The sequence below is a fragment of the Poeciliopsis prolifica genome, unplaced genomic scaffold (assembly GCF_027474105.1).
Source record: "Poeciliopsis prolifica strain line A6 unplaced genomic scaffold, Auburn_PproV2 SCAFFOLD005, whole genome shotgun sequence".
In the NCBI taxonomy this organism is placed as follows: Eukaryota; Metazoa; Chordata; class Actinopteri; order Cyprinodontiformes; family Poeciliidae; genus Poeciliopsis; species Poeciliopsis prolifica.
This window is the reverse complement of record NW_026562380.1, coordinates 4,193,676-4,215,581: the sequence shown is the minus strand read 5'-3', so window position 1 is coordinate 4,215,581 and position 21,906 is coordinate 4,193,676. Positions and strand designations below refer to the sequence as shown.

The 21,906-nt window shown below is 38.1% G+C and overlaps 1 protein-coding gene across 4 annotated transcripts in view; it reads right to left on the bottom strand.

Annotated features, from left to right (window-relative positions):
- slx4ip (SLX4 interacting protein) overlaps positions 1-21,906 on the bottom strand; it is a 43,328-nt gene that overhangs the window by 4,337 nt on the left and 17,085 nt on the right. For all 4 annotated transcript variants that reach the window (XM_055029728.1, XM_055029729.1, XM_055029731.1 and 1 more), the window contains 2 exons: positions 12,364-12,432; positions 7,932-8,020 (listed from right to left, as the gene is read on the bottom strand). In XM_055029728.1, coding sequence (XP_054885703.1) covers positions 7,932-8,020; positions 12,364-12,432 — 158 coding nt within the window. The remainder of the gene's footprint in view (positions 1-7,931; positions 8,021-12,363; positions 12,433-21,906) is intronic.

Genomic DNA, 21,906 nt, shown 5'->3' with positions numbered 1-21,906 from the left:
AAAGAACCGAGTCTTGGAAAGGAAGAGGGACGAACAGAGGAAGGTCGGATGTACGAGGAGGACAAAAAAAAGAAATAAAGAGGATTAAATCGACAGAAGGAGGCAATGCTTGAATTATTCTTGCCTGCCGTTGACCCTGAAAGTGAAGATTGTAAATAACGTATCTGGTGTTCCTTTTACCCAATCAGATTGCTTCATTTCAAAGTTTTTATCATGTTCACATAACACTTCTTTCCGCAAGTGGATATTATTGTATGCACTTTTATAATTTCAATCTCCACCACCGTAAAGTTTCATACCCTTAACCTAAATCGATGGAAAATGACGTCTCTACCTGCAGTGTATATCTCCACATCAAAATATTTGCACATTCTTCTTTGCAAAACAGAGCGAGCTCAATCAGATTGGACGGAGAGCATCCATTAACAGCACTTTTCAGAGTTTCCACCAGATTCTCAATCGGATGTAGTTATGAATGCACCAATTTATTGGGCAGCCGATTTATCTACACTAAAGGTCTGGAAGTCTGAAAGAAAAAAATCGGGCAACATTGTGTTTATCAAAAGCACAATGTGGATAAAACTGTATTGCAGGGAAATTAGTTGTATAGGTGGAGAATCCTATAAATAGCAACAGTGACAGGCAGTAAAAATGTCCACTACTGCTTCTACATGTCCAAACTTCCTGAAGCCCACAAAGCAGCAAAGCTCCACCAGAGCAGCTGCAACAAGGCAGCACATCTGGATGTCAGTATATAAAGATAAGCCTGGCGAAAGGGCAGCGAGAGCAGAGACGATGAATTATTTGGTTTAAAGGGATGCTGGTACATGCTCTTATAACTTGACCCAGCTCTTAATGGCTCCTGGAAACAACTTCAAAAAGATAACCAAGCAGATACTCCATAAAAACACCAGTTTCTCCTCTGTCACCTCAGATAAGGCAGGAGTACAGACAGCGCGGGATTATGTTGGTTATCTTGTAATGCAGCTGCACTTGAAGTAATGCAGCGATACGGCAAAACGGTCCAACTGATCTAAAACACTCCACTGCTGCAATGACTGGCTTTCTCACGGATTATACAGAGGCAAGAGGAAGAAGGAAGTGGAGCGTCCAGTCAGAACCCAGAGGTGGACATGCAAACTCCATTCAGAAACAGTGGAAGCAGGCGTATGATGGAAAATTAACGAATGCAAATCAGGGCATGATTGTGAAGTAGAAAGAAAGTGGCAAGTGGTCCAATAAATGGTAAAGAAACATCTGGAAGGTTCAGAAAGAATTTATATAACCTTCTGAATCAAATACTGTCCAATCATATTCAATAAATTAGAAAATAAGTTTTCATTAACTGCAAGGAAAAAATCTAAAGAAATTAAGGGATTCAAATATCCATCTGTGTACAATTAATATGCACAATATGTTTCACTAAGTGATAAAGTTCTTACAATAAATAATATTCCGATCTGTTGACTGGGTCTATAGATGTAGATCTACCTTTTGCTGCACTTAAACATTTACGAACTGACCGTTTTGCCCGTTCATTGTAGAATAACAAGCTCAGTCAGATTGGACAGGTCTCATCTTTATCGCTATCAATCTTTCTACCAACTTTGACAAGACTCTCATACACCGCACAATAAAAACTCTCCCACACAGTATGACACAGCATGACACTGCAGCCACCGTGTTTCAAGGTTGGACTCGTGTGTTTAAGCTGAAGTACAATGTTCATTTTCACCCACATAGAAGTTTAAGTTGCATGCAGATCAAAAAGTTAACCTACAACAATGACTGCAGCTCCTGACTGGAGCATCTCCCTCTATATGTGCTTCCCTAATATTCCCTAAGTTGAAAACTGCAAATGGTTTTGTCTACTGACTTTCCTTTCCAGCACATTTGTGAAGTACTATAAAAAAAACAACAACATAGAAATGTGTCATTGCCAAAATATGGAAATTTCACAGATTATAATGATGTTATTTTTGATTGTTTCTTAATGCAAACAGACAAGCAGCGACTTTTATCAAGTCTAAACCTTTTCAGTCAAGCATGGGAACATTGCAAATTTGTCTGAAACCTGAAACAACTGTAAAAAAACAAAAAAAACAAACCCTCATCAGAGTAAATCAAAAGCAATGTCAGTGTGGGGAGCACCCACTGTCTCTCATCTGCAGAAAAATGGTGGAAACAAGGTTGTTTGTTCTTGGATTACCCAGAATCTTCACATCTCGCCTCACACACAAAAAGCCAGTCAGATTTTATCCCGTAAATCCAATTACTCACTCATCATCGTTGGAGAGATAATAACTCACATCAACATGAAATGCCTGAGTCCCTCAAATCATCTAAATACTGAGTTATTCTTTCCACGAGAAAGCTACGTTTATAAAACCTTCAAACTGGCACCAAGAAACAAAAACACCAGCCTTCCAGGCAGAAATACCTCCTGCTGAGATGTTCACAAATTTATTCCACACATTCCACCAATCATCCTACACCCACCCTTCTCCCATAAAGAAAAGCATGCCATGTTTGTCTAAGCTCACCACATCTTCTCTGCAACAAAGTCAACAAGCATGGGCACAGACTTGTGTAAAACAAAGGACAGCTCTTATCCTCCAACAATGACTAAAGTTTTTTGGATCCACCCATGGGGATGGATTAGCAAGAGCTGTTAACTGTTTGCACTTTGAGAAAAATCTGAGAAAACATCAAAAAGGCCTAGAGGAATCAAAGGGACTTAACGGTGTATTGCGAGAGATCCCACCCGTGTATTTGACCTAGAAGAGGAGATGGGTAGATCCTGGAGGTTTGGGAAACGGCCACAGCTAGCTGTTGGGAGCTGCGAGAAACAGAGCCGTGCTGAGGTCATGAATAAACACAAAGCCTCGTCCAGAGCTCAGAAGAGGACGGAGCGGGGCGGGGGGGTCTGGAAACACATCTGTGCTCCCTTTGATCCAAACTTCTGCGGCGCAGCACGGCGCTCACCTCAGCTGCCCACTCTCTGCCTGAGTACAAAACATCGACAATCCTAAACAAGCTCTTTCCTTCCCATGCTGCCCTCCTTCACTGCGGGCTGACTAACAAGCAACTTCTCATGAGGGGACTTGAAATTTTCAAAAAGTCAAGAAGAAAAGAAAAAAAAATCTGGAAACACAAAACCTCTTGTTTGCCTTCCACTGTCTTCTGCAAAATAAACCAGTCTGAAAGCTTCAACCTTTTCTGAGCCACAGTTGTTTAAAGGTTTTTAGGTCATAACTGACTGAGTGCATCTGGCTAATATAGATGTCAAGATTGACTTCTCTAAACTCCAGAGATCTCTGTCACAGCTTTAAAGGCATCGCTGTGCTGAAACCGAAGCATTTGTTGGATAATTCAACTGTTCCTGACAATCCATTGGTTTCTATCTGTTAAACAAGAGCGGCTGCGTATGACAACTTAAGAACTGCTGACGGAGTCCAGAGAAACCGATTTAGAGCCGACATCCAATCACATACCAAACAAAAACACATCTGTCTGCATGAGAGGAGTCCTACAGATTCAATCAGTAAAGCGGTGAGATGAGCACTGGTCATCTGTGTAAAAGTTGGGGAGTGAAGAGAAGTGGAAGTTTGGCATTAATTAGAGCAACACAGAATCACAAAAAGATGTGCAGATCAGAGTTTTTAGGTCAATTCCAGATCTCTGGTTTTGGAAAATGCTGATGTATCTTTACTGAACATAGATTATTCCATTTTGTCTTTGAGAACAGCAATTAACAGTAGGGTTGCAAGATATATCTCCATTAAATCCTGTATTGGTCAATTATTAACACATCAATATTAGTTTGATAAGTAAAACTGGTTCAATATTAATGTCAATGTTTACTTTCATTTTGTTGCTCTTTGTATTTCGGGAGAAGTCAGATGATATTTATTTGGTCATGTGACAACAATCGTGATGCAGAGAGGGATTGTATTTGTCATTTGTTTAACTGAGAAGCAATGCCAGCAGTGTGTTCAAATGGTTAGTACCATCTAAATTACAAGTTTTCCAAGTGCTGTTACACTGTGATACTTTAAAGCAGTACTAAAACTGCATAAGTACTTATTTTGCTGTTTTGTCGTATCCTTTTGTGCTGCATGAGTGAAGTAAAAAAGTGTTCTAGTTCCAAGTTGGAAAAATAAACAGGGAGGAGACCTAAAGTCAGATGTCCAAGAGGGGAAGATGAAAGTTTCTCACCAACTAAAACTTCAGTATGTCCATTGGTTTAAAAGAATCTCATGTCTGCAAGAACAGCTTCTAAATTTGATCTATGATGCAAATGAAAATGCTGAGTAAATGTCCACACTTTCAACTGCATGAAAAGACATTTATTCATACTGACTCAAATGAAGCTGAATTGATTTGTGTTTTTGGTACAATTGTTGACTTTTTGGTGGACTAATAATTTCTTTCTTCCAAGTTTAAGCTTTGATGATGTTTTCATCCTAATCTTCCTTTCTTTATTATTAAGCAGTGCCCCCAAATCAGTCACTAAATATTTACATGCAGTGAGGGCAGCGTAGGTAGCTCTGTCACAATAAACAATAATTCAATTAACTGCATGACAAATTAAAAGAAACTCAATAATTTTAATTTACTAAATTTATTGTTTTTCCCTTTTGTCTCTCTTTTTTACCAAAACTGACTGATAAAAGTCCCCAGTCTGGTGTTTTGGTCTCAACTATCCCTTTTTTTTCCTGAAAGATAATTCTGTTTATAGATACATCATATTTTATTTTATTTGTTGTTTTCTACATTTAGTTTGGATATTCAAATTCTTTCACCTCCAGTGTTTAAATGTTCAATAGAATTTAAAGTTTATTGATCTTTGAGAACGTGTTGGTGCATTTTCATACCATTATTACTATTATTTTACTTGAAAATGTTCTCAAAATAACGATGTTATCGTTTATTGCAATAAGCTCTGGGACAATTTATCGTCCAGCAAAGGTTTTTACCGTAACAGGCCTAATCATAGGAAGGTGAAATAGATTCATGTGGCTAAGTATGTAAGAGAGATGCACAGCTTCAATGCGCAACACTTCAACTATTATACCTCATCAAAACCAATTCAATATATTGTGTACCTTCAGTAAAATAGGGAGATTGTCAAACATGTTTATTTAATTTGCTGGATTCCTCTATGTAGCATATTTGGTATCATAGTTTAGCGTTGATTGCTTTTACTCAGTCATGTCTTATTTATTGTTCCATTTCATATTTCAATTTATGCCTGTCTACAACTGCAGTCCTAGGGTGTCACTGTCCTACAACCTTTGGAAGAATCCTGGATCTCCTACACACTTGAATCAAGTGACCAGGTCTTTGCGAAACTTGTTGGCAGGCCAAGGACGTAATTAAAAATTTTGATTCAAGTGCGTTGGAGCAGGGATGCATCCAAAAATTGCTGAGCAGAACAGCAGTTGCAAATTTGTGTCCAATGCATGTGGAGAGAAACAGAATTTGATGCCTTTTTGCATAGAACACCTAAGAAAGTTTAATGAAGTACATCTTGAAATAAAATGACAACTTGATGCATTTAACAGACAGAAATTTAAACAAAGTCTAGTATTTTGTTCTTGTCAAATGAAAGTTATTAAGTTTGTCTCGACAGACTCACAGCCAGGAAAAAACAAAATTGCTACTTTGTCCCAGAAGAGGATGGGAGTGCACAGAAATCCAACATGAATAGGATCCGCGATGGATGCCATGATGTTACCTCAGTTCCTTCACAACTCAGCTCCTCTGACCTTATAAAATGCTCTCATTTGTCTACATTTCCACTGTGGTTACAGTTTTTCTTCTGCAAGTCACACAAACTGAATCCTGACAAACCTGAAACTTCTTTAAACACGCAAATGTGGTAAAATAATAATAAAAAAAAAGAAAGCAGAAATGTTTTTTTTTCTTTTCTTTTTTGAAGTCTCGCATGCAAATGCTGTCAAGCATTGTGGGATTACCAGCCATCAAAAGCAAGATCAAGTCTGAAAGAAGCTCCAAAGACCACATTCATCTTAGACAGCAACATTATTATAGTTTACAAGAGAATTCTGATTATTGACGTGGATTTCAAGTTAAGAATAGAGCAAGAGGAAGTGAACAAATGATTTCTTTTGTCATGTGAAAATCCTTGTGCCTCTCTGTCTGGTATCTTTCCCCTCACAAACACGCCTGAGCTAGTGAGAGCCCCACCACAAAACTCCCACCCTCCAATTCCCTCTGCTTGTACTGCCTGATCCCAGAGTACCACATCCTGAGTAGAGAAACGCAATAGACAGCAATGCCTCCTTGAACTGGAAAATTGGTTACACAATCTGAACTCTTTGTCGACGACTATGCAGCTTGACAAAAATATTACAAACGCTGCTTTCATTGGAAGTCGAGCTGCGGAAAAGGCTGAGGTATTTAAAAAAAAAAAATCTAAATAAAAATCCCTCACAGAAAAATAGCAAGCCACTTATCATGGGATGGGAAGGCGGTGTGATGTCTGTGCCAAGGTGAGAGGCTTCACTGCCAATTCCCAAGGTACTCAGGGGGGCTTTCAGGATCAAATATATTCTGAACATAGATTATAGATTATATCAAAAAGGAAAAACAGCGTTTAGACTGCAAAATAGATGTAATAGATTTCTGTTAAAACACTGATGATGAAGATAGTTTGCTTGATTCATTCCACCAAAGTTAAAATGCTTTACAAAAGTATTCACACTCCTTAAAATTATCCATGTTGTGTCAGAACTACAACGCCTTTAATATGATTTTATATGACAGATGAATATAAAATAAATTTGGAATGGTTTTCAGATTTTTAAAGAAATTTGTACATGGACCCTTTCACTCCCAGAAAAATAAGTTTTATATGTTACCTAACTCGTAAACAGAGGCTATAGTTGTTTTGTGAAGACCTCAGTTTATAAAACCAAATTCCAAAGATTGGACATCTTACCGAGCTCTGATCTTTTCCTCCACTAAAAAAGGAAAGAGTTGAGCCTTAACCAAAGCATGATTCTATCTCATCCCTACTGACCGCCAGAGCCGGTGCTTAAAGCACTGAATGATCACTCTTGCACATGCACAGGTCGAGAATCTTATTCCAACATGGACATGTGTGACCCCCGGTGACACCGGTAAATCCATATAGTCACGTGACAATGACAACTCAGTCCCTTTTCATCTTCTCGCATGCAGGTTGAACAACTGGCAAGACATTTAATTATTTGCTTGTCACTGATAGCCTCGAGACTAAACAGACTGTCTTAATCTAATCTGACATACTCTGGAAAGACAGGATGGGCTATTGGAAGCTGCCAATAAAAACTTATGGCTTTACTGGTAGCATGAAGAGATGAAACACAAACACACTGCACTTTTTTTAGATTTTTATTAATAAAAACTTTAGAAACAAAGAGAGATTCCTTTCAATTCACAATTATGTCCTACTCTGTTTTGATCTATCCTTTAAAATCCTCCCCAAAACATAAACATATGTGGATGTAGTGTGAGTAAATGTGAAATTCCTGAAACAATCAGGGCTGACTATAATGCCAAAATGAATTTAGAAGTGTATAAAAGCTTTGCAATTATCTAGTTACATTTGGATAAGTTTCTTCTTTTAGCAACATAAAACTATAAAAATATAATTAACGTTTCATGTTTGATTGTGATAGGTTAGACTTAATCTCAAAAAAGGTAACCCTGAACATTTTGACACAAATCTCTTCGTATTTTCTTTTCTAGGTCTACAAGATGCTCCAACAGAGTTCAAACCCCCTGTCTGTAGTAAAAGAGACCACTATGCATAAAGGGAGAGCACAATTTGGCAATGAAACTCTATAATAACACACAGACCAATGCTGAACCTTTTGCCAAGCAACTGGAAGGGGAAATAGAGGAGTATAAACAGCACTCACCGTGGCCAGGCTCGGGTTTCTATGGTGCACCGAGGCATCTTCTGGGCAGCTCACACACACGACATATCGCTCAGGAAACAAACGCAAATCTGAAAGCAGGCAGGGAAACAGCACACATCTTAATAATGTGGGCTTACCTCTAATTATCAGTCCATGTCAGACTGGAGGAATTGTGGTGAAAGCTTGAATTAACATCTACAAACTATTCATCACACAATGGGAGCTTAAATATATCCAGAACTTTATGAGCTGAGTAAACAACATAGAAATAGTTTACATTTTTACATTAACTCTGGGTTTTGGAGTAAACCTAGAGTTAAACTGATTTCAAAAGGAAATATGTCCACTTCCAAAACTAATTTTGTTTTATGTGGCGCCATATAATTTTTTAAAATATAAATCAAAAAGCCACAGATTATTGTAAAACTTAAGCTAGGCTCTTCCTTCAAGTTAACAATTTTGATGATGGCAAGTTAATAAAAAAGCAACACAAGAAAGGATTTTAAAACATGAAAGGAATAAATCTTCAACTTTCCGGTTTGATTAATTTTGTCTGTAACCTTTTAATTTAGGGCTACATAGCTCATAAGCTTCCTTTCTAAATCCTCTCCAATGACTTTCCTCATGTGTGGAGAAGTATTACTTACATGTACTATGTGTATGTGTAATATTAGATGTCTATGCAATTACTTCAAAAAACTTTGTGACAATTTCTGGCAAGAACTGAAAGCACTAATAAAACGAGTCCGAACCCTTCTTTCCAAGTCAGGCAGTGTTGGTTGCAATAGCAAACACTGCATAGATGCGGCATTTGCTTAGTTTTTATATTCCATTCTTCCAATCTCCTTGGAAACAATACGTTAAGCAAGCTTGAAGGTCTCATCACTTTTTATGTCCTCACCCGAAATAGACCTTTGTAACGAATATGAGAACGCTCATGGAGAATGACGGATTCTCATTCCAAGAAAAGTGTAGAGCGATATTATGCAGTCCTATTGTTCAGTAACATTTTTGAAGACGGAGGAGATCAGGAGATCCGGTTTACAAACTTCTAAAAATGGAAGAGTAAGAGACTTCAACACAGTCTGTAAATAATATAACTCATATTAATATTCTATCGTTCATGAGCAACATGCACTGCAGCCATTCAAGGCCATTTAGAAGATGTTGCTTTAGGGCTGGGTGTCCAAAGTGTTCTCTCAGAATGATTATGTGCAGTGTAAGATCTTAGTCTTTAGTGTAAGATCTCAGTAAAAGTTTGCATGTTCTCCCTGTGAATGCAAGGGTTCTCTGGCTTAGGTTAATTGGTCACACTAAGGAGTGCGTGTGTGTGTGTGTGTGCATGTGCGTGTGCGTGGTTATGAGTAATGTTGTGTGTGCCCCTGACAGACAGGGACACACAAAGTCCCTGGACCCTGTCCAAAGTGTATCCTCTCTCTTGCCCAATGAGTGCTGAGAATAGCAACCAGCCCACATAGAACACTGCATTAACAACCGGGTAAAAATGATGGATGGAAATGATAATCTTCTTAAAATAGGGTACACGGTCAAATAAAATACAGCATTGTTAATGAAAGGGAGACCTCTGTGTACACAATTCATTAAAGGGGGGGTTTTATGTGAAGTCGACTTTTAGGAGCTTTATATCATGTTAATTCCTATGTTGCTTTAATTTTTCATATTAATGCCTTTAATCTCTGGTGGCAACCGTTCAGGGTGCCTACACGTTGGCTCTCTAAGTTTCACCTTTTCCACAAAGCCCCTCTGAGGGCTTACAGAGTTTCCCTCCCCCACAGCCCCTAATCAACACCTTCAGACTAGCAGAAGCAATTAGCAAACAGCAAACAGCTGGGAGAACTAACAGCACATCTGCTGAGCTCATCATAGAAACTACTTCTCCTAAGAACAGTTGCAAATGTCATCATGGAGGAGAACCATGTCATGACATATTGAAGACAGTGTCGGAAAAGTAGGAGCTTCGTAAAGAGACAGATGCCAATTTCAAGGTGTTAAATTCCAGTCATGTTTGATATATAGAGCATTTTTTAACTGAAGGTACATAATACTACCCCTTTAAACTCAGATAAACAGCAAACATTTTTGAAGTGTGTGACCCATTTTTGCTGAGTATAGTATAAACAACTTTCGGGTGACTCCAAGGATTCAAAGTTTAGACTTGTTTCAATCAAAGCAGCTCAAACATATTCTACACTAAAACAAGTCACCCAAATAGGCAGAAGATGCATCTGTGACAATATAGGTTACAATAAATTCTTCATGAAGATATGTTTGTGATGTGTGTGCAGCTTTAATAGTGGTGCTCTAATTGTACACAAATTCATAGCGAAGTTTGCATTTCTTTCTAGTTCATGCTGCTTTATGGTTTTAATCAGAAAACAATAACTACAACTGGGTTTCATGTTCAACTGGAAGATTTGAAACATTGCTCCTTTGCAGTATTGTTTCATTGCCTTAAACCTGAACACTAATTATCAAAATAAATATAAAACAAAAATAATCTGCACGAGTAAAAATTAATTATGGATTTTTCTTATGCACATTACTGTACATTACAATGCATACAGACTCAAATATATCAATACATCCTGTCTGGATGATTGTTACACCTCTCTCCTACACCTTCTTGGCAAGGTTGACTCTGTGTTCATTCCTGTTGAATGAGTGATCACTATTCATGGCAGAAAAGGTTTGCTGCTTTTGAGAACGCAACACATTTTAAGCAGAACTGAGGTTCGGGGTTTGGGAAACACATTCTTGATTCCAAAATGAGTTTTGATGTGTTTTCGGGATAATTAAAACTTGGATGGAACAGGGTGTTCCAAAAAGATAATTATCCAACCTAAACTGTCGACCTCTGAACAAAGGAAATTAGTTTTGATGTAAAAAAAAAAACACAAAAAAAAACAGCAACCACCCAAGTGCAGGCCTCCCATGAACAGGAAACTGCTGGCATACCATACCACCGAGAAACCACTTTTGCTTCACCATTGAAAGGCAGAATGCCAAACAAGAAATAAGCCTAAAGAGCTCCTAAAGAGATACCTTAACGATTCACTTGAATTTGCAAATCAAATGAATTCTGGAGAAAGTTTTATACATAAATACAAGACAAATACTGAGCTAGTTAGCCACAAAACCAGAAAGTATCTTTGGATTAGTGAGGATGAAGTTTCCAAACTTAAGAACTCTCCATCAACCATCTGGCTTGGTGGTGGCAGCATGATGCCATGGGCTACTTTGCTAGAGGTTCTGATGCAGTGGAAAAATGTAATGAAATAATGAGGAGCCTCTAGCAGTGGCACCCAGTCAAGGAAGGCACTTTTGTGAGTATTATTCTAACATTTTTAATATCACTAATATATTGGATTACTCATGCGCTACACGTGCTGAAGTTTTTTGTCTTGTGTATTCAATGAATGTAAGTAACATGTTTAGACTGATCGGCCATACATGCAAAGTGAAAATATGCAAGGTGATACAGTAAGTACCAGACCTCACTAATAGGGGGCAGTGCTCAGCCCTAGTTTTAAAGAAATTTGTGGAGAAGGATAGGTGCATGGACTTTATAATTTAAGAAGAATCGAGACGAGCCATAAAAAATGTAAATAAACAAAATCTTATTTGACTATTTTGCTGTTATTTTTCTTGCTCTTCCATTGTTAAACTGGAATTAATTTAAGCACAATTAAAAACTGTAAAAAAAACTATAAATTTTTCAAAAATTTCTCAAAATCATTTTAGGCAGAAGTACAAAACTTCCCAGAGAAACCTTCTTATTGAAATGAACATCTTTCAATTGTTATCAAACTTTCAGTATGTAAATATAATAAGAACTTCTTTCAAATGCAATTTAAAACTGATAACATGTCTTGACGTTAGCTAACCACATGTGTAGCCTGTAGTGGACTCAGTAGACTAAGTTTCACAACCTTTGACCCCAGAGGACCAGGCCTAATTTGATCTGTGACGGACCTACTGAAAGATCCCGTCATTTTACTCTACAGCAGGTCACCGTTGCCTCAACATCCAGGCCTCCGTCCTGTGGGAGCAGATATTAACTTTACTGACAGGAAGAGAACCATGTTGGTCCCATGAAAAGGTGACCAAGGGTCACAGGCACTATATGGGCCGTGAAGATAGATTCCCACTGCCCTCCATAGACAGTCGCTCAGTTCCTCTCTCACTGTGGCCTCTCAAGGGGGCTATTTTAACGGCTGCCTGTTCTCAACAGCACCCTAAGCAGGTAGGGACAAGACATAAAAACAAGTGGGGGGGAGAAAAATCAACATGAGAGCTGCAGATGACTTGCAAATTTCTGTGGGAAATTTGGCTGAAAATGAGCCTTTGAGACGATCCATTTCTGATTCTTTCAAATGGGATGGGGGTTCATAAAAACATGTGGGTCACATACCCTGCTCGACAACACATCTGAGATTGGAGTGCCGCTTCAGGAAATTTGCCACAAGGTTGAAGTTTCCCCCTAAGAGAGGCAAAGAGAGACAATATTTATTTCAGCCGGAGTGTACGTGGAGGAGTTTATGTTCAGAAGTTTACTGTGCAGAAATATTTTCTAAACACTGAGAAAGGTGGCTAATTGATAGAGCTGCATTGTCTTTGCATTTTGTTATGTTACAACCACAAACCCAAAGTTTTTATTGAGACTTTATGTGACAGAACAAAACAAAGTAGCAAACAATTGTCAAGTGAAAGAAAAAACAATGGTTTTCAAAGGGCACTGTCCAGTTTTATTCAGTTCAACTTTCATAACACATTTACATAAAACCTGGATCAGCTAACTGTAATTCAATCTCAGCATAAACAGGTATCCAATGAAGCCTGAGGGGTTTGTTAAAGAAGTTTGAGAGTCCTTTAAGCACTGTTAGGTTATAAAAAAATATTTCAAACCCCAAATATCTCCCAGAGTTCTTTTCAATTCAGCATCTGAAAATAAAAGGGGGTTTTGGCACAACTGCAAAGTAACCAAAACATATCTTTCCACCTCAACTGGCAGAGTAGGCAAACCTTGACATTAAAAAAGTGCCAAGATGTGCTTAGTAATGCTAGAGGAGTTGAAGTCCATAGCTCATGTGGGAGAAATCTATTGGTCAAGACAGCTGTTGTTCACAAGTTTTGAATTATGGTCTACATAGAATCAAAACTATCAGTGCACATTAGAGATGTCCAGATCTAATCGTGTGAGACTTTAGTCACGGGAGACGTGTAAATAAGTGGCTGGATCGCAACAAACATGTTTTGATTTCACTGAAAGCCGGCTCCGTGTAAATGGGGCCTAAATCGGTGACATGGCTTGAGAATATACACTCAAACACTCAGGAGCCATTTCAGCAGAAATTAACCTTTTGCAGGAGAAGATTACTTCACTTCACAAATATGCCATTTTCTGAAGTTTGTGAATGTAATGTGACAGCGTGCAAAACTTATAGGGGTGTGAATACTTTTGCAAGGCACTGAAAAGGTTTTTTTTTTATTCTTCATTTCAATGGCATTTAAGTTTGGAAGGAACAGAAAAGTCATGTGTCGAGTCTCTGCTCTGGAATGTTTGTCACAGTGTTTAAGATGCACTGGGCAGAAACTGTGGCCTGTTGCCTAATCTAGCAGGAATTTGTTGACTAAAAGCAAAGGTCTAGCTGACATGCAATTCAGTTGTTCTTAGCTTCCCAACGCTGGGAAGCTAAGAACAGGTTGCTTAGCCTTTGACACCCTCCTGGTACCCTCTCCACCTCTTTACACCCTGATAAACTAAACTGTCCTTAACTTTGCCACTAGTTCACTTTCTGATTTTGTGTCTTTATTTTCAGACTACAGCATTAGGGGGAGGATTTTGGTATTTTGCCTTCAATTAAAGGATTACATGTCCTCCATAGTTTGAGAAAATCCTGACCTTTTGCACTCCAGGCTCTTTCAAAAAGTCCCTGGATAATGTCAAATATGCACTATAACTTGCATCAAGCTCAAAACAACGCTATGTTTCGTTTTTGAAAACTGACACTTTAAAAGTAGAGAGCTGGGTTTTTTTTTTTTTTTTGCTTTTGTATTGTTTTGCCCTTTGGCAACAACACAGACAAACATCCATACATTTCTCTAAAAAACCTGGAATTATTTAGGGAAAGTCTCCTTCCAATGTTGGCTTACAGCTCAGACAAGTATGCCCCCACACACTGAGTGTGTATGGGTGTCTGACACAAACAGCAGACAATACAAACCCCTCTGGCCCAGAAACAAATCCATAGAGGAAGTTGTGGACATTTCTTTGTGGCTCATAGAACAATTCACACCATTTAATTGGCTTTTTGTAAAAAGAAGCTGGTTTTCAACAATGATGAGCAGCTTGCAGAGCCACAAAACTGCCACAGGCTTAACTTTATAAAAGGAATCAGCTCTGCCACTGCAGAGAAACTGCAGAATTTAATTTAAATTTAACTGACGTTAGAAAACAGCAGTTGATGTCTAAAAACAACTCCCTACGACATCATTTACAGAAACTACTACAGAGATGCCAGCACTTGTATAGTGGTGAAGATGCAGAAGATGCATTTCTACCTTTAATTTGAGAAACTTCCACCGAGAAATAATCCGTAATAAAATCTGTCATGGCACAATAATTGCCCCCCGACTGTTTAACCTTTCTGGAACAAATTTCAAGTGCTATGCCTTAAAACTCCTCTATCCTATAATATATTTGGCCAATTGGAACGAGATTTAATTATCCTCCATGTATTCACCTGATACAGAGCTTAGCGGTCCTGATGAGAGAGCTCAGGGACGGTCTTGTGACAATTGTTATAATGATGCAAAACAAAGAGAGGAGAGAAGGAAATGTGTCATTTGTCGTCAACGTTTCCCTAGCATGAGAATAGCAACTATGGTTATTATTTCATTTTTTATTACTTTGTGACCCCAAAAATCACCAATGCTTCCTGCTCATTACATGATGGCAATATTAACTTTGTCCTCGTTCACCAAGTATTTTGTGTATTTCTCTGTTATTAGAGTGATCAGTGGCTAAAAGAAAATGCCTCTGTGTTTTGTCATTTATACAACAAGGAAAAACAAAGCCATAGATTACTAAAAGTTACTACAAACTCTGATTAACTTAAAATAATGTTTGAATAGAAATTGTTCATGGCATTTTGAGTGGACTGTGAGAAGTATCAATAATTGTGCCAGTAGTGAATATGTTGTTCAACATATAATTTCTTTCTCACTAAATAAATGTACTTAATTGAAAGGTTCTCGGTGTACGACAATTTTATGGTAATAAAAATATCATTTTTCAAGTTTTTTACTCAACTTACAAAGGGTAGCACTCACTTTGTTCTTGTCATGGAGTTCATGGTGAGACAAAAACATCCTCTTTTCCCAGGTTTGTAACTATAATCCTTGTTATTCAGCCATTTCTTAAATTAGATTAGCCATGTAATCCAGGGCTGACTAATGTCTGAAAGATAAAATTATTTATTCAGTGGAAAAAAAATCTAAATGCTCCAGCGTTAGCAGCATTGGGTTACAATCCCCTGCTCTGAAGCATGGCAAGCAGCCAAATAACTGTGTTTGTTGAAGAAAAGTTAGGGATTTACAGGAGTCTTTTACAAACCGTTTTATCACCCAGAATCATTCTGTGTAATTGCAGCACTTACAATCTAAGGCACAACTTTGAAGTATTGGGTGTGTATCACAACTTGAATTGGAAGCAAATTGCACTTTTAAATGTTTTGGTGTTTTTTATTCTGTTTTAAATTAAGACCTTTCTGTTATAATGAGCAGCAGAGATTACATGGAGTCAAATGCTAGGTTCTGTGTTTTGATAGGAGAATATTTGTATTTATTAATGCCTGCTGGTTTTTAGCCACAGACATGAGTTATGATTTATTTTATATAGTGTTTTTCTTCAAGGGTTGCAGTGTAACTGGTCTCAGTTTTAGTTGTTTTGGCAGACATGCAGCAAAATTCTAATGCTCGGCAAGCTATAAATTAAAAATGTATTAGAGTTTGGGCAGGCTATTGCCATGACCTCACTGTTAAATTCAATTATTTATCATACGTCTCTTCCCAAGCACTTCAATTTCTTAAAGCTTAACATGTTTATAAACATTTGCTTGATCTTGTCCTTGTTCCTCAGTCATTGCAATGACTGTAATATGTAATGAAATTTTTAAGTCCCTCTACATGTAAAAGGATCAAACTGAACAACTTTGTTATACTCAGTTAAGCCTTTCTGTTATCTGTTCAAAGTGATGGTCTCTTTCAGTCTAAACAAACACTGTACATGTCTTTACATGTCATATAGCAGACATTTTCTTTTTAATTAGTTTTAAATTAATTTGAAAAACCTTACAGTAACTCCAAATAACTAACCATCTCGTCTTCCCTTAGTTACTACTTTTACACAGATGAAAGCTGATGTTGCCAGTCTGGTAGCATATCAATAGGAGATAATTACAGAAAGAAAGAAAAAGATTTAAATGTCATCAACAGCCAAATTTTCTGTGAATTTCAACATGATTGACATCTAAGACTTTGCTGGATTTGGTCAGCAGGCTGATGCATTTGCACTTTAAGGTGAAAATTACTGAAATCTATTTTTGTCCCCCTTGTAGTCGTAATTTGTACTTGGGGATTTCTCACAAATGCCATCCAATATGGGTGTCATGTGCATGGAGAGCATACAATTTTAATTTGTTCTTGTGACAGCTTGCATTTCATCAAAGCAGCTCCCCTTGTTGCGATTTTACAATTTTTTTTTGAAAGTGCAGTGGTTACATAAACAGCTGAAATAAACAACAACTGCTGAAATGGATGTCGTTAGCAGATCTAGTTCCTACTTTCTGGATAAATTGTAAGCAGCATAAAAGTTACAGTTTATAAAACATATACATTTCTAAATCTCCATGTACGCCGTACCCCCTTGAATTTGCAGAGAAATAACGGTCACAGCCACTTATAAATAGCTGAAATCTGCAAATGCTTGAGACCACTTCTTAAAAACAACTACACACACCAAATATACCTAAAATGCATTAATGCAGACAGTGCAAGCTGTCTTAACACTACTACAGATGCTAACATCTACAGTCTTACTTATCTTCGCTTTTTGGGGTACAGTCAGTCAGTAGCAAGAAAAATTAATGACATCGCCAGATTGACTGCTTTGCAAATGCTTGTCAATAGTGTGTCAAGTAGCATTGAGCCTAGCGTTTTCGTGGTTCCCAAGTTGCATCTTTCATTAAATATTATATATATGCACTATGGCAAAAAAAAATATGTGAATAGGCCAGTTTTATGAGTCATGTTCCAAAGAAAAATTCACAAATAGGCAGGGGTTCACTATCATTTAAAAGAATATATCCTTCTTTCAAACAGAGCATGACTGATAAGACAACTTGCTGGATTTAAGCATGTTACTAAGCAGAGCAAAAATATCTAAAACGTAATCATTTGGTTTCAAAAGTTACATCTGAAAAAACCACAGGACTGCAACACTGAAGAGTTGTTGGCTGTAAGCTGTAGCGTTAGCTACAAAGAAAAGCACATCTCACACCAGCTGTCAAGCACAGTGATGGGTCACGATTTGACCTTTTCCTGTTAGAAGTATTCTGAAACTCAATACAACAGCACTAGGACTTTAACCTATAATCGGTGGGTTGCCGGTTCAGACCCCCACTCTGTCCATCTCTGCCATTGTCTCTTTGGGCAAGATACTTCACTGACCTTGCCTATGTGGCAGCCTTGCTTCTGTCAGACTGCCCCTGGGCAGCCCTGGGTACAATTTAGTAGTTTGCAACCATCAGTGTGTGAATGGGAATTACTGATTTCCTTGTAAATCATTTGAGTTTCTTAATAAAGTGCTAGATAAGTCTGATGTCATTTCATTTTATTAACATGATGTTTTGGACCAGATGATTAAAAAAAATCTGCTTTGTCATGATAAACAAAACCTTAGAAATTAATTTTCTACGAAGAAAATGCTACCATAATGCTGCCTTATTCAGCTACATTGACTTGAATATTTGTTCTCTTTTTAGCTTATTAAACAACATAATCTAATAATAACAGACAAGCCACCATTCCTTAAATAGACTGTTATTAATCAAAAGGGGAAATAACATTAGAGCTCTCCATGAGTATGTCGAGCATGTTTGTAGTTAATAGCAGCAATCCTTTATTGGGAAAAAATCTGATTTGCCGTTACTCCTTAAATAGCAAGGCAGCGGTCATATATCACTTGTTCTGGATATCTATCCGGAGAGGAATGCAGATCCATATCTCTGTTTTGTTTTCTATGCTCATTCTGGGTCTGTGGGGCCAGGACCTAAGCATCTTTCATTCCTCATTCATGGCTCTTATGTTTTCAGAGGCTCTGATTCAGGCTGCTAGACATTTTAGCCGCATGTCTTGCTTTACAACTGTTCTCACTGCTTTTCCATGGTAGGTTGAGCCTGCCAATTCCCAGGACAAATTTGACAGGGATGTCTGAGCACAGAGTTGGGAACCAGTGCACCGCCATGGCCTTAGACATCAGCTGTTGCTCCAACTTTTATAACATCCTGCAAAGCACAGAGTTGCTCTTGGCTCTCTGCCTGGGCTCTCTCGTGCTAAGCTTGCATACATGCTTCTCTCTCACAAACCGCTTGCTGGTGCCTCCTCTGGGAACGAGTGGCTCCTTTTTGCGGCAACTGTAGCCCACAGTGGTGCAATACCCAGATCTGCAGAACAGAAATTTTAAAAGGTTTCATTTGTAATTCATTATAGCAAAGATCTTCTTGCTTAATTGTTTTGAAATCCAATACACAGCAGTATTATGACAGGTCAGTCCAAACCGTAAACAAGCCGGCACGCCATGTTTTCCTAAATGTGGTAGATAATATTGGAACTGCTCGTCTGAAGAGGCTTCTGCCATCTTGTAATGAACCACAGGACAACTAAAAGAATAAAAAATAAGACCTAGACTTCATTGGGTTGCTGCCAAGGCAAGATTACTGTACTGACTAAACACACACAGGCACACACACACACTGCAGCTTTCATTCCTTCCTGGGAAAACAATGAGGGGAAAGAAACATCAACAAACTGAAAGTTATCCACAGCAACCAGGACAGTAAAATGGAAAAGACCAGAGTGAGAACCTTTCAGTTCAGGGTCAAAGGTAAGCCCCAGTGGGACAAACTTCATTAACTTCAGTCATATCCTGAAGAGATCATTAAAAAGGCCCTAGAAAACACTGTGGACTTCTTCTCCTCATCTGCATTCCTGGCCCCCGGTGCTTTTATGAGTAATACAAGAATCCATAAAAAATTCAGCTTTGTAATAGAGGATTTTCAAAGCAGGTCCCACTTTTGCATTATCATAATCGCCATGGGCCCACAACTATTTTGTTTGTGCAAAACAGTAAAGACTCAAAATCACTTCAATAATATCAGATGTGAAATAAAGAAACACTTGACATCACCCAGAATTTTTCATTCTTAATGTGAAAGAAATTGACATTAACAAAGAATTTTTCAAATTCTTTGGTAGGTTCTAAATAAGTTCCTATACAGAAACAGAAATGTAAGGCAATGGTTTTGTTATTGTCACAGTTTTGGATTTTTAAGCATTTTTTTAGGTCAAAGTTCACACAAATGGATGAATTTGTATTTTTACTCAATTTGTATTTCATTTGCTGTTTAGTATCTCTGAGTTTTATTTTTATTGTTTTGTTCTTTGTTTTATGTTAGAACGGTTGGTGTAAAATGTGAAGCACTTCGGTCAACTGCTATTGTTTTTAAAAACAAATTTGACATTGACATAAAAGTTGTCTGGCTTAAGATATAGAACCAAAAAAATATGAAGGAGGATTGGTTGGTAGAATGAACTGGCTTTGGATGGATGAATGGATGGAAGTTTTAAACCATGCATTAGGAAATGAAACGCATAAATATTTCTAACTAACTTTTTCCAGGATTTATCCAGACCTCAAATATCTAAACCAAATTGTAGTCTTTTCCAGACTGTGTTCGAAGCCTGTGTTACAGCAGCATCCGTCAATGACTTCTGATTTCTTGTATCAACTAGATTTGTACCTCAAATGCTGAAAACAGTCAAAAAGGGAGAGTTTACAGAAAGTGGACTGGATAAGTATTCTTTAGAGACACTATTAAATACATTTACATTATTTGATCAGATAATGATTAAAAATAAAGAAAGAACCTGCAGTTATTCTGAATAGACATCACATCCCATCAGGATATCTTCAATTCTTGTGTCATTTCTTTCATTGACTTTCGCGCTATCCACATTTGTCTGTAGAAATGCAGCAAACTCTTTGAGAACAGGAGTACAATCAGCAGGATAGTCAGACACCAGCGCCTGAGAATCCTGCTCTTTTGACATCCCTGCTTTGATGTTGCACTCCCTCCCCCTGTCCTCGAATGTGGGTGGAGAGTTTGGGGGCTTAGAGCGAGAGGCAGTGGAGTGGTGAAGGAAGCGAGAGCCTGACGAAGTTACCCATGTGCAAGTGGGGGCTTTCCTGGAAAGGACATCACTCTCTACGGCTATGGCGGAGCGCTGCGCCTTATCGCCCTGCGCAACGTCCACCTGAAACAATATTTGCGCATGAGTGTTCAATTTAACATTTGGGTGACCCCTTGATCGCAGTTACAAAATACGCCGCAGCATGGTAGCTCAGGCCAACCCATAATCCAGCATGTGACTAAAGTGGTGGGGAGCATTCTGGAGAGCAGAACAATTATCAAGGGAAAAGATGTTTTTTATATATATATATATATTGTACACACGGGAAGATAATCTAACGAGGGAAATGTATTCACAATACAAAATACTCAATCATAATTATACCTCAATCAGCCGAAAAGGCCACAAATCTTGCAAAATGTGACCACCATTTATGCTTTAGAGCAATCAGAAGGAGGAGGACATTTTAAATCCTTTGGTTTGGTGGTGTGTGGAGCACTTAGCGGATTTAAGTTATGCAGTGCACCGGCCTTTAAAAAACCAGAATGAAGTCGCACTGGATACTAACTCTGCAAAATTGATCATCATTAAAAATGCTAATTTGTACATAAACATGCAATAATGAAGTAAAGGACATGAAAATAAAGAAAGGGAAGGTTCGCAAGGTTGAAAACATTATGATAGCAGATATTAAATGACTAAAACAAAAAACACCAACAGGAAGACATCTCGTGCTCGTTTCTCTTAGAGCACAGCCCATCAACAGTGGCGTCCTCTCCAGCATTTCAGTAATTCTTGAAACAGGGCATTCTGGTCAGGCTCGGGTTCAACAAAGTGTGTGCCGTCTCCCAGACCAGATTGTGGTAAAGGGGAACAGTCACATGAATGTGATCCATGCTCAGGCTCAGGCTTAGGCCCTAATTATATGGGAAAAAAAGAGTGTGGTGTGACAGCTATGGTGGAGCTTGTGGTTATGTCCTAAAAGACTCCAGCTGACCTTGTAGAAAAGTAGAAGGGAAAGTGAGAAAGAGATGACAAGAGGAGGACTGAGTAGCACAGAGACGGAGATAATGGATGAAGCATACAAATGAGATTTTTGTTGCCGTTTATATAAAACATGTGTCTCTGTATCTTTTAGTCATGGGCTGGTGACAGGTATGAAGGTATGCAGAGTACTGAAAGTCCCTGTAAACTGTTAAAAAAGCTTTTACTTAAATCCCATAGAAGGTGCCAAAGTCTCTGGGAGGGAAAGGTCTGGCTGTATGGAGGGTAGTACAGCTAACCTCCTATAGCTACCCACCAAGAGAAGCATTTTACACCTTAAAAAAAATAATAATAATAAAATCTCTTTCAACATTTTTCCAGTGGGCTGTATAAAATCCAAATCAGCTCAAGAATCGAGCTAGTTCTTCATACTGTGTAAACAACAAAAATGAGTTAAGAAATTTGAAGAGAAAAGCAAAATCCTCACAGACAATCATGA